The 10,626-nt window shown below is 36.7% G+C and overlaps 1 protein-coding gene across 1 annotated transcript; it reads right to left on the reverse strand.

The window, feature by feature from the left end:
- Window positions 1–3,949: 3,949 nt before the first annotated feature.
- On the reverse strand, window positions 3,950–9,073 carry LOC120722354 (sulfotransferase 2B1-like). The gene is made up of 6 exons (XM_040013340.1): window positions 7,798–9,073; window positions 5,626–5,834; window positions 5,411–5,537; window positions 5,230–5,324; window positions 4,663–4,843; window positions 3,950–4,542 (listed from the first exon to the last, which is right to left on the reverse strand). Exons 1-6 carry the CDS (start codon window positions 7,931–7,933, stop codon window positions 4,427–4,429), a joined length of 864 nt encoding a protein of 287 aa, XP_039869274.1. The 5' UTR covers window positions 7,934–9,073; the 3' UTR covers window positions 3,950–4,426.
- Window positions 9,074–10,626: the final 1,553 nt, after the last annotated feature.

Raw genomic sequence — 10,626 nt, forward strand, 5'->3', positions numbered from 1 at the left:
CTTTTCAAAGACCTGTAATGAAGCACAAAACCCACAGACCAAACTAAACTTACTCAGCTACCCAGTTTATGTGTAACACTGCTGGCCTCCAGTGTCATCTGAGATGCTTTCAGGTAGAAACTATGGCCATCTGTTGCATCTTCATAAAACCAAAACATGACCACTGAATTTGAACCACTGAACATCTCAGTAATGTATCATTGAACATCTGTTACCATTTTTAAAAAGTTAGAAAGCTGTATAAAATGTAATCTCATAATTGTCTTATTGACAGTTTGAAGAAAAATAACTTTTAGGTACTAAAAAGAAACAGCTGTCAAAGCACTTCTGCCAACATATTCAAAATCACTTTATTTTTTCATAAGATGGTACATTTCCTCATTTTAAACTTTTGATATGCTTAATATTTTGTAAAACATGGGCTTATGTGATTTGCAAATCATATAATTTTGTTTGCTAATTTCATTTTTGTTTTATCTGAGACATTAACATGTATATAAAATGTGAAAAATAAAGTTTATCAGCAAAAGTGAAGCTGCAAAAACCATTTGAAACAATGGGAATCAGGGTCTGACAGACAGAACATTTTATTGCTGCTCTGAGCTGTCCAATGTGTGGAGGAGGTGGAGGAGGGTGTGGTAGTTAATGTTCTCAGTGGTATTAGCAATGTGTGCTGGACTGCCAGTTGTGTCTTTTTTCCCCTTTACTTAAAGGGAAAAAATAATGAACAATAATGAACAATGTAATACTGCAAACTGCTATTTGAAGGAAACACATTATCAACAACATTATGCCTCTCTGTATCCTCACATCAAGTTGGAGTGAATCCACATTAATATGATCCTGGGCTTGATTTGGCTTTAGTTACTTCCTGTCCACATTTCCTTGTCTTTGATTGGCACCTTTGTTCCTGTTTACCTTAAGTGAAATGAAGTGGTACAGATTATCATTAATAAGGACTGCACTCCCTTCCCCTCACATCTTTCACTTGCACATGGGGTGGCATGTATGGTGTGTTTGTTATATTTGCTCTTTTCATTAGGTAGTTTATTTGATTAATTAATTAATTTATCTTGCAGTAAGCTAATAACCCAGAGTCTAGTCTTTGTCCCTTTGTATTTCGGTACAAATACAAAGAGGGGAGCCCTGGAAGGGGGTCACCCAGCCGCTATGTTGCAGAAGCCCTAGGAGGTTGTGGCGATGAGCCTGCAGGCTCTGCCGGCTATGCCAGAGAAAACCGAGGTTTGGTCCCAGAGAACAGAGAAAATCTTTAGGAATTATTTAGAGACAGACAGTTTTAAAATCATATAACCACTTAATTCAACAAGTCTATGGAGATATATGTCAACGTTTATATGGCTTTAAATGTGTCATAAACAGCGTTAATGTGTGTGTATTTTATTCTCTTAGTTCACTTTACGAAAGCACATGGCAACTCCATATAAAAAAAGAACAGATAAAGTCTAGTAGTGGACTGTTTTTGTGCTTTTGAGGCCAAATCACCCAGGGCTTCTTAGATTAGACTGACGAGTATTTGAAATGTCAGCAATTCTTGATTATTGTAGTTTCATCACTGATTTATCGGTAGTCATAAATGAAGCAAACGTTTCAATTATCCATGCTAAAAAGTAACAAGGCTTGTTTGGTAGACTCATCTTTGGTGATACTGACACCGATAGTGAAACTGACTAGTCCTGGAGAGCAGCTCAGCAAAACAGCTCACCTACATGTACCTGTGGTTCCATCCTCTAACAAATGCTACTGCTGTCATGATATCATGTGCTGTGTAAATGTGCAGGCAGGAGATTGGACCTAAATGCAGGACTCACAGAACACAAAGGCATGAATTTAAAACGGCAGCTTTCACAGCCGTCACAACACAACACAAGGCGTGGAAAACAAAGGGCTTAAATACAAACTGGAGTAATCAGGGAATGGGCGACACGAGGGAAACATGCTGGGAGAAATTAGACCTGACGAGACAAGGGAAACAACACTGACATGAGACACAGACTTTCAAAGTAAAACAGGAAACACACAACAGGCACAGACTTGATACAGAACAGAGGAAACGTGGGACACAGGGACAGGAATGACGAGAGACACGACTAACAGGGGCGAACAACATAATTAACATTAAAACTGAACTAAACCACTACTAATCATAAACCATGATGAAATCACAGAATAATAATAATAATAATACAGAAAACACTTGGTCACTGACCCAGGACCATGATAACTGTGTAGTGAGATGGTTGTGGCTTATACGATTGTCTGATTTTAACCGTATTAAATTTGTATTTACCTCATTTATGTGTTTAACCCTTCAATGTTCCACATTTCAGCAGAGCTATCAATGAATGAACTTCACTTTGGAATGTTGGGCATGTTTGTCAAACGGTACATGTTTTGTCTTCACAGGAGCTGTGTGGAAGAACCGCTCGTCTGCAAGTGCAGCAGATACTGAACTCGACTGTTTTGCTCTCCGTTGGTGATCGTGGAGGTCCCAAAGAACACCAAAAAGCCAAAGAAGCCTTAACCTAAAGTTGCTGCCACATTGTTTTCTACTTTGCCATGTCTGATGCCATTAGAAAATATATTAGAAAATATTTTAAATGGGTTTAAATGTGAGGAATTGAAGGAATGTCGAATTGTGTTAGATTGTTAGGAGTGTATGTATCATTCTTGATCCAATCCTGCACAGATCCTGTTTGATCTGTTTAGTGTTGAACAATTGCATTTTATTTGTGTGTTTGTGTGAAATTTTAATAATAAATGTACAGTGTTGTGTTGTTTTTTGTTGTTGCTTGCTCTTTTGTTACTTGTAAAATGAAAGCAACATTTCATTTTGTATTTGAGTTTTTAAAATAAATGCTGTTAAAAATTTATATATTTTCAGAATAAATTATTAATTAATTAAACAAAATGTACAAATATGTTCATTTATCTTAAAATAGATACTTTTAAAAAAAGCTAACTTTTCTCCACTGTTGTCTCCCATTTTACTGTTTTGTTGTTCAATAGTTTCTAAAAGGAATATGATTTGAATAACACTGAACATTCTTCACAGGTTCTGTTTTGTTATTAATACTGATCTAATCTAATCTAATCTAATAAAATCTGTGCACATTTGGCTCAGTGGTGCAAAGTCTGTAATCGCTCATGTAATGTTTAACTATATTTTTTGATTGCCAATTACACTGAGTTCCAGGTGTACTGAGCCTTTTCTTCATTTAGTCCAAAGTTGAGGTAAACAAAGAACAAGTGCGCAATCTAGGAGTTCACAGGGTGCAGTAAAGAAAACATCCAAGAATGACCATACATAACAATAAATCTAAAATCTAGATTCTAGACTGTTCTTGTAACACATTTTCCTTTAAAGTTGCCCTGCATTATTTTTTTAATTAAGTATATTACACTTAAAGTAATAACACCTGGTTTACATTAAGAGCAACTCTAAATAAAAGCATCTCTGCTATGGCTGTGGAAAAGCCATCATTTATCAGTGAAGGCTGAGACTACATCAGATTATAAATTCTTACACCAATTTTATTAGCCTAAAAAGAAATGGTCCTGAAAAAAAAATGTTTTTTTTAATCTGAAGGACTTTACCAACATTTTTCAGTACATTCAGACATCAGATTTATATTTTTACTCCTCTTGCTAGGCATCATTTCTGTTAAATTACCACACAAATAAGCGATAACCTGTATTTTATGATTAAATAATACCAAAGTAACAGAAATTAAGTATTCACATAGTACATTTTAGTGCATGAGTTTAGACTCACTGGGCAAATGATAATTTTTTACTTTTTTTTTTTTTTTTACTTTTAAAGTTAAATCTAAAGTAGTTATTCAATTCCCCCCTCCAAAAAATAACATATTAAAATAATGAAGACGTAAATAATTATTAGAGATAAAAATAAGTTAAAAAAGTGCTTACTAAAAAATGACAGATTTCAGCATATTATGTGAACTGGAAAATAAAATTAAAACAGCAGTATAGAGGTATAAAAATCTCACTTTAATTTGTGAGGAATTCAAATGTTGCAACAGTATTTCCTTGTGGGTAAATCAGCACAAATTGTACAATCTTTAATGTCCAGTGCTTGTGGCTTCAGATTTATATCAGGATACACTAAATATTTTGTCAAGCTAGTTTTATCTGTATCTATAAATAGTCTCCATTTAATTTAAAGCATGCCAGTCATGAGAACTTTAATGGACTCTGTGAGGCTTCTGAATCCTGGTTTAATTGTATTAGAAGACATGTGAATAAACGTTGCTACTTCTAATGCTATTTACTCATGGTCCTAATATTGAAACCATAAATAAGTTTAAGAATATTGGCTCAGTTAGCATGGATTACTTGGTCTGAAATAACAGGCCAGGATTTTTGCCACTCCTGATCTCTATGGTGGTCAATCCAGGCTCCATGGCAGAGAGAAGCTCTCACCCTCCAGCTCTTTGGAAATCACAGAGGTGAATCGGGTCAGTTGCTCTGAGCTGAAGTGTTTTTTCCAGTCTCCAGCAATACCTGACAACAAAAACATGCCAAGCTTGAGTCACATAAACATAAAAACACCTGATGAGAAAAGAAATTGATTCTGGGAAGAAATCTAAAAATACACTTTTGATAGAAGATATGGAAACTCGCCTTTTCTTAGAAAAGGAGACTTGTCACTGTCCATGTACACCTTGGGGATTAGACTGAAGTTGGACATGTTGTTGTTCTGCATGCTCTTGAAAGAACAATGCTCTGCTATCTTCTGAATGACTTCCTCAGTCAGATTACAGCCCAGAAAATCGGAGATATGCCTGAGTGATGCAGGCAGGTCCTGGAAGAAACACGGTTGTTATATTATGTGAAATAGTGTGTGTTTTTCAAATTTAGCTTTTAATGAAAGCTCATTCTGAAGTCATTTTAAGATCATACTTTGAAAGGTCAGGGATTTGAGTGATTTAAGTAAAAGCTTCACATTTTTGGCAAGATAAAAAGTCTGAGTTTTATTAGTTGAATACTATACGTCCAAACGTAATATGAACTTTGAGGGTTTTTTTAACAGCAAGAATGTTAAAATAACCTTTTCTGTTGGGAATATTGCAGACATACTGACAACACAATGCTCGAAGATAAAGTGTTCTGTACAGTGATCTGTTATGCTTTCCTTTCATGGAAAACAATGGAAGACGTTGTTAACAAAAAATGTGTTAAGTGTTTTACCTGAACCATTTCTTCGTAGGTAATGTACATTATTCTGTCTCCTAGTTCACTGTTTCTCCAGCTCTTTACGTGGTCTGTCCATTTTCCAAACATCACTGCAAATAAGATAGAAATTGGCAAATCATTCACATGCAACCACTCTTCTACTGGTGATAATAGAAGTGCAGTTTTGATCTCTGACCTTTGCCCTCAAGAAATTTATCCATGAACTCATCAAAGGTTCCTGGATCCTCAAGGAAGCCAGCCATCTGGTGGAAGTAGTATGAAGACACCATGATGTCCTTTGGGTTCCTCATGACGTAGATCACCTACAGCAGAAAGAGTGCAAAAACATAATGAGTGTAAAGTCTCTTATATAATCAGGAACACATTGGGAATATCACACAGAGTCATTACCTTTGCTTTGGAGGCACAGAAGGAAGGGGGCATGAGGCTGTATGGAAAATGTGAGACCAGTGCCCGTGGAGATGCCAGCTTATCCACCACCCGTGCCAGTTGTTTCTCTTCCAGCCATGGGACTCTCTCCCAGTTAGGAATGGTATGGATGGGGGTCAGATCCCCCCCATTCAGCACCAGTGGGAGGATCTCCTGCATCCAGATTGTACCTGAAGTAATAACAGTGAAATAACAATCTGTATTGGAAACTATGCCCGGGCTCAGGAACCCTTCTGAGAAACAATGCCATTGAACACAGTTTGTCATTGCACCACAACTTCAAAACAACATCCTGCCCTGCAAGGGAAAAAAGATCCAGAAATGCTGTTGTCTTCTTTGAGGCTGACTTCATCTAACAAAGACTTAAGTGAAAGATTTTCCAGAGGTCTGACAAATCAAAATTTGAAAGGGTCGTCCAGATGATTCAACTTCTTTGACCAAGTATACGTAAAGCATGTGTACTTATACTGGATGTAAATGTACCCTCAGTACAAAAATAAAAAACAGCTCTTTGAAAAACATTTCTACCAGCTATTTTTGTGCTAAGCTAACTCAGCCTTACATTTGTTGCTGCTGCCTGCACTGTAGATGGGTGACTTTGCATCAACATGTAAACAGAAAAAATTAATGTAGCCCAACATTACAGTAGGATTCAGTAGGTGGGGGAATGCTAAGATCTGTTGGAGTGGTGGGCACAGGGAAAAGAATCACATAAGAACAATTCCCAATGTGAGCTCCAGTAGGATTTTTCTTTGAGCACATGCTGTGATCAGCTAAGGTATGCTGCTGCTCTGAGATTCACTGTTGTTTATGGATTTAGCCAACAGAGATGCTAGATGTTACAGAGTATGAAGCTACTATAAACGTCAAGCTCAGTGAGTGGACTACTAATAATATTCCCACCATCATTGTCTGTTAAACTGACCATAAAGCCCACAGTCTGCTCTCTACCAGTCCTACAAGGTGCATTATTACAAACAGTAAGCTAACTTGTTGAGCCTTCACTTAACTGCATAGCATTTTCATGCAACCTCTGAATGGGATACAGAGAGTATACTCCAGTTTGTTTTTTAAATAAATGAGGACATTATGTATAATCTCTGAATTTCAAGAAATTCCCACTTTCCCCCCTGCTGTCCTGTCTTACAGCTGAGTATGAAGTGGTGGGAATGAGAATCAGCACCTCTAAGTTTGAGAAAGTTGGCAGAAATGGCCTTTCTCTGAAGGGAGGCTGGTCTCTCCATTAGAGATTGTGCCTCAGGGTAGAGCCGCGACTCTTCCATACTGAAAGGAGCCAGTTGAAGTAGAATCTTCTACTATAAAAGCATGCTGTAATAGCTGCAGTATGTGGTTTAGCATTATGTTGCTGAAATATGCAAGACCTTCCCTGAAAAAGATATTGCCTGGACGGCAGTGTATGTTCCTCTGAAACCTGTATATCCTTCTGAGACCAAGCCGGTTCATTTATGTGCTCTGTAATGGATATTTGCTTTTGGTCTATATCGTTTGACTTATTTGAGCTACCCTCCTAAGCCCTGATGTGCTTATTAGAGGAGTTCCTCTCCAATGGTGGGTGGTCCCTTTAGGCCAAAAAGGCAGGATATCACAGAAAAAGAGGCAGAAAATCACAGAAAAATTAAACTAAAAGTTACTTTTCTGCTCTGAAGGCACCTTTCCAGATGTGCAAGCACTCACTCCATAAGCACAGACCCCCACACCTTCAGATATGCAGACATTAATTTGAGGAACATTTTTCTGAAACCATTCCACAACTTGTGAATGCTGTTTTCAGAAAGGAACCGCTGCCTAGCGTCATTTTTGAGAAACTCTGCCTCTCTGAGATGATCTTTTGATTCCAAGTCATGTTGCTGACGACCTGTCGCTAATTAATCAAATAAGTTTTGAAATGCTCCTCCATGTGATTATTTTTAGTGTCACTTCCCTTTTCAGTGTTCTTTTGCCCAAATCTCAGCTTTTTTGAGATGTTTTGCTGCCATCAAAATAAATTTCTTAAATATACAGAAATAAATTCCTCCATATATAAAATGTGGAAACTAAAGCTTATCAACAAAAACCATCAGAGACAACTAGAAAAGCTAAAAAGTGACAACAGATATGAGAACAAACACGTACCTGACTTCGGATAAGTGATGGCAAACACATCAGTGTCTTCCACACAGAAATTTTGGGCGTACTCCAAGCTCTCCGTGGTGTGGGCCTCCGGAGGCAGGAGGAGACCGTGGTACTTAATGTACTCAGTGGCAGACATGACAGTTCTCTGGATGAGTGAGTCTTCTGTACTTTTCTCCTATCCTTCGTTAGAGACTTTCTCCTGTTACGTAGTCAGTGCCCTTTCCCTGAGCACCTCCTTATTTAATAATCTAGTTGGCATGATTGGACCATTCTCCCCCAAGTACGTATACCTTCCTGAAAGGGAACTTTGTATTTCAAACTGCTTTTCAATTTCAGAGGTTGAAGCCAAGACCTAATGACCACGGGTTGGTCTCAAATAGTATACTGTCTTTTTATTCGATTACTCTTGGCTTTATGTAGTAAAACTGACTTAAAGAAAAATAAAACATAAACAACCTCATGCTGCAGACATTACTGACTGGTCATAGGTTTTGAAATTTTGTTGGGTTGTAATCATCAAGTTATGTTCTCCCTTTCTGTGTCTTGACATAAAGTTGGAGTGATTCCGTCTTAGTATAATGCCTGGCTTGATATGACTCACTGGAATTCACAACCGCAGCAAAGTAGCACGACAGTGTAAACACTACAGCGTTGTTCAGCAAGCTCATAAAAGCAAGTAGTGTGTGTGCCTGTGTTTATGTCTGTGACCATTGTGCCTTTTCAACAATGACAGCTTTATTGGACTCGAGGGACAACAAATGAGAGACAGAAAAAAATTGGGCCGTGTGAGCTGAACTAGCAAAAAATGAGTGAATACCATTCATTTTGTACGTCCTCCTTTTTATTCAGTTTTTTCTTACCGAAAAACAATCCTGCGTGAAAAATGGGCTCTTCTCCTTGATGACCTATTTGTCCACATGTGATCTTTTTATTAGTATACTGGATCTGACTGTATTAATGGAAAAAGTTTCACACCAGTAGTTCTTTAGTTTATAAAGAAATACAAGTTATCCTGCATTTGGAGTGAAAGTTCAGGAATGTGTTATTCTTTGCTTGTTCCAGATACAAATTTGATTAATTTCAGATTTTTGCAGCATTCCTGGCTGCTAACTCTTTGCAGAAGACTCACTGAAATTTTGATTCATATAAGCATGGTGTGTATTTTCAAAATACAGAAAGTAAAGTTTTAAATATTATAGGAGTTCTGTCTTTCATCCCAAAGACAGAATTCCTAAACACAAACTTAATAACGTAGTATATGCAGTGTTGGGAAGGTTACTTTTAAAATGTATTCCACTACATATTACAGAATACATGCCCCAAAATGTATTTTGTAACGTATTCCTTTACATTACTCAATGAGAGTAACGTATTCTGAATACTTTGGAATACTTAATATATTATCGTGCTTTTTACAACTGCATGAATGTACTGTTGCTGTGTGATTTATTACTATTACTGAAAGCCCACGGCTGATTTGGTGCAACATTTGTTGGATATGGTTCATTTAAGACAGACAATTGCTTTAGTCTACCCAATGTCCTGTGTGGGCTTCCAACCCCTGTGGTCTGACATGTAGGAATGTGTTTGCATTTGTCTCCAAGCTACAGTTCATCATAAAATGTTGCTGTAAGCACACCTGTATATGCTAGCAGCTTCAAATCTGCATAGCTGTTGCATTTTAAGTTGAATATGCTTGCAAATAACTTTTCTCCAAAGCATAAAAAGGCAAGGCATTTTCAAGCTTTGACTTGCTCCATAAAGTTAGCAAAGCATTTTTATATCTAGTATCCTAGCTTTTTTTTTTCAGTCTACCATTGCAACATCCCAGAAGGATCAACTTGTGTGAGCTCGCCTGCTGACTAAAAGCTCCAGCTCTGTAATATATAAGTGGTGATTAGAGCACATTGAGTCACTATGTACACATAATGTACAGGCTTGAAAATCAGATTAGAGGAATGCAAAGTGGCTAAAGTAGCTTGATTCATTATGAGAGAAAAAAAGCAACCCTGTTACAGATATAGGGGAATGGAGCTTTATTTGTAGGCCTTATTTTTACAAAATCCAACAGAAATGTGTCTTTTCAAAGATTCATCCATCATTCTTGTTATTACAGCTACAGCTGAAATAAAAAACAAGCCTGTGTGTCTATCATACGTCCGGAGAACAATATGATGTTTTGCATTTAAAATTTGACTACTATTTCATCAAAACTATAAAAGAAGTAAATAAGACAACAAGTTACTGTTAATGACTTTATTGATCTTCTTGTTAAAATTCTCAACAACAAATTAAATACAACATTACATCAATGTTAATTAAGATTGCAGTATCATAACTTTGTATTAGCAGAAACATGTGGACTGTATGGAGCGCCAGGACTGCCATAATGAATTAATTAAATACACCATTAAATAATTAATTAAATGTGGCAATAATTAATTAAAATTGGAATTAATTAATTAAATAAATAGTTATGACACATGTAATTAATTAATTATTGACACATTTAATTAATTATTTATGTATTTCACATTTTAATTAATTATTGACACATTTAATTAATTATTTATGTATTTCACATTTTAATTAATTATTGACACATTTAATTAATTATTTAATGATATATTTATTTATTTCATTTTGGCAGTCATGGCGCCTGGCTCTCATCATGAAATAATTTTATCTGTCAGCCTCACCCATCAAACTCAGGGGGCGGGGTTAACGCTGATCGAGTCAAAACCATTGCTTTGGCCTGGTGGCCATTGTTTCTAGCACACAACAACCGGCATGTGGAAGCTAACAGAACTGAACTTTGAAAAACCCTGT

Source organism: Simochromis diagramma, unplaced genomic scaffold, assembly GCF_900408965.1.
Source record: "Simochromis diagramma unplaced genomic scaffold, fSimDia1.1 OVJJ01000618.1, whole genome shotgun sequence".
In the NCBI taxonomy this organism is placed as follows: domain Eukaryota; kingdom Metazoa; phylum Chordata; class Actinopteri; order Cichliformes; family Cichlidae; genus Simochromis; species Simochromis diagramma.

Coding starts and splice junctions, on each gene's coding strand:
- LOC120722354 (XM_040013340.1), bottom strand. CDS start 7,933: ATGTCTGCCACTGAGTACATTAAGTACCACGGTCTCCTCCTGCCTCCG. Junction 5,538..5,625: donor TCTGTGCCTCCAAAGCAAAG/GTAATGACTCTG, acceptor TTTCTGCTGTAG/GTGATCTACGTCATGAGGAA. Junction 5,325..5,410: donor TAAATTTCTTGAGGGCAAAG/GTCAGAGATCAA, acceptor TCTTATTTGCAG/TGATGTTTGGAAAATGGACA.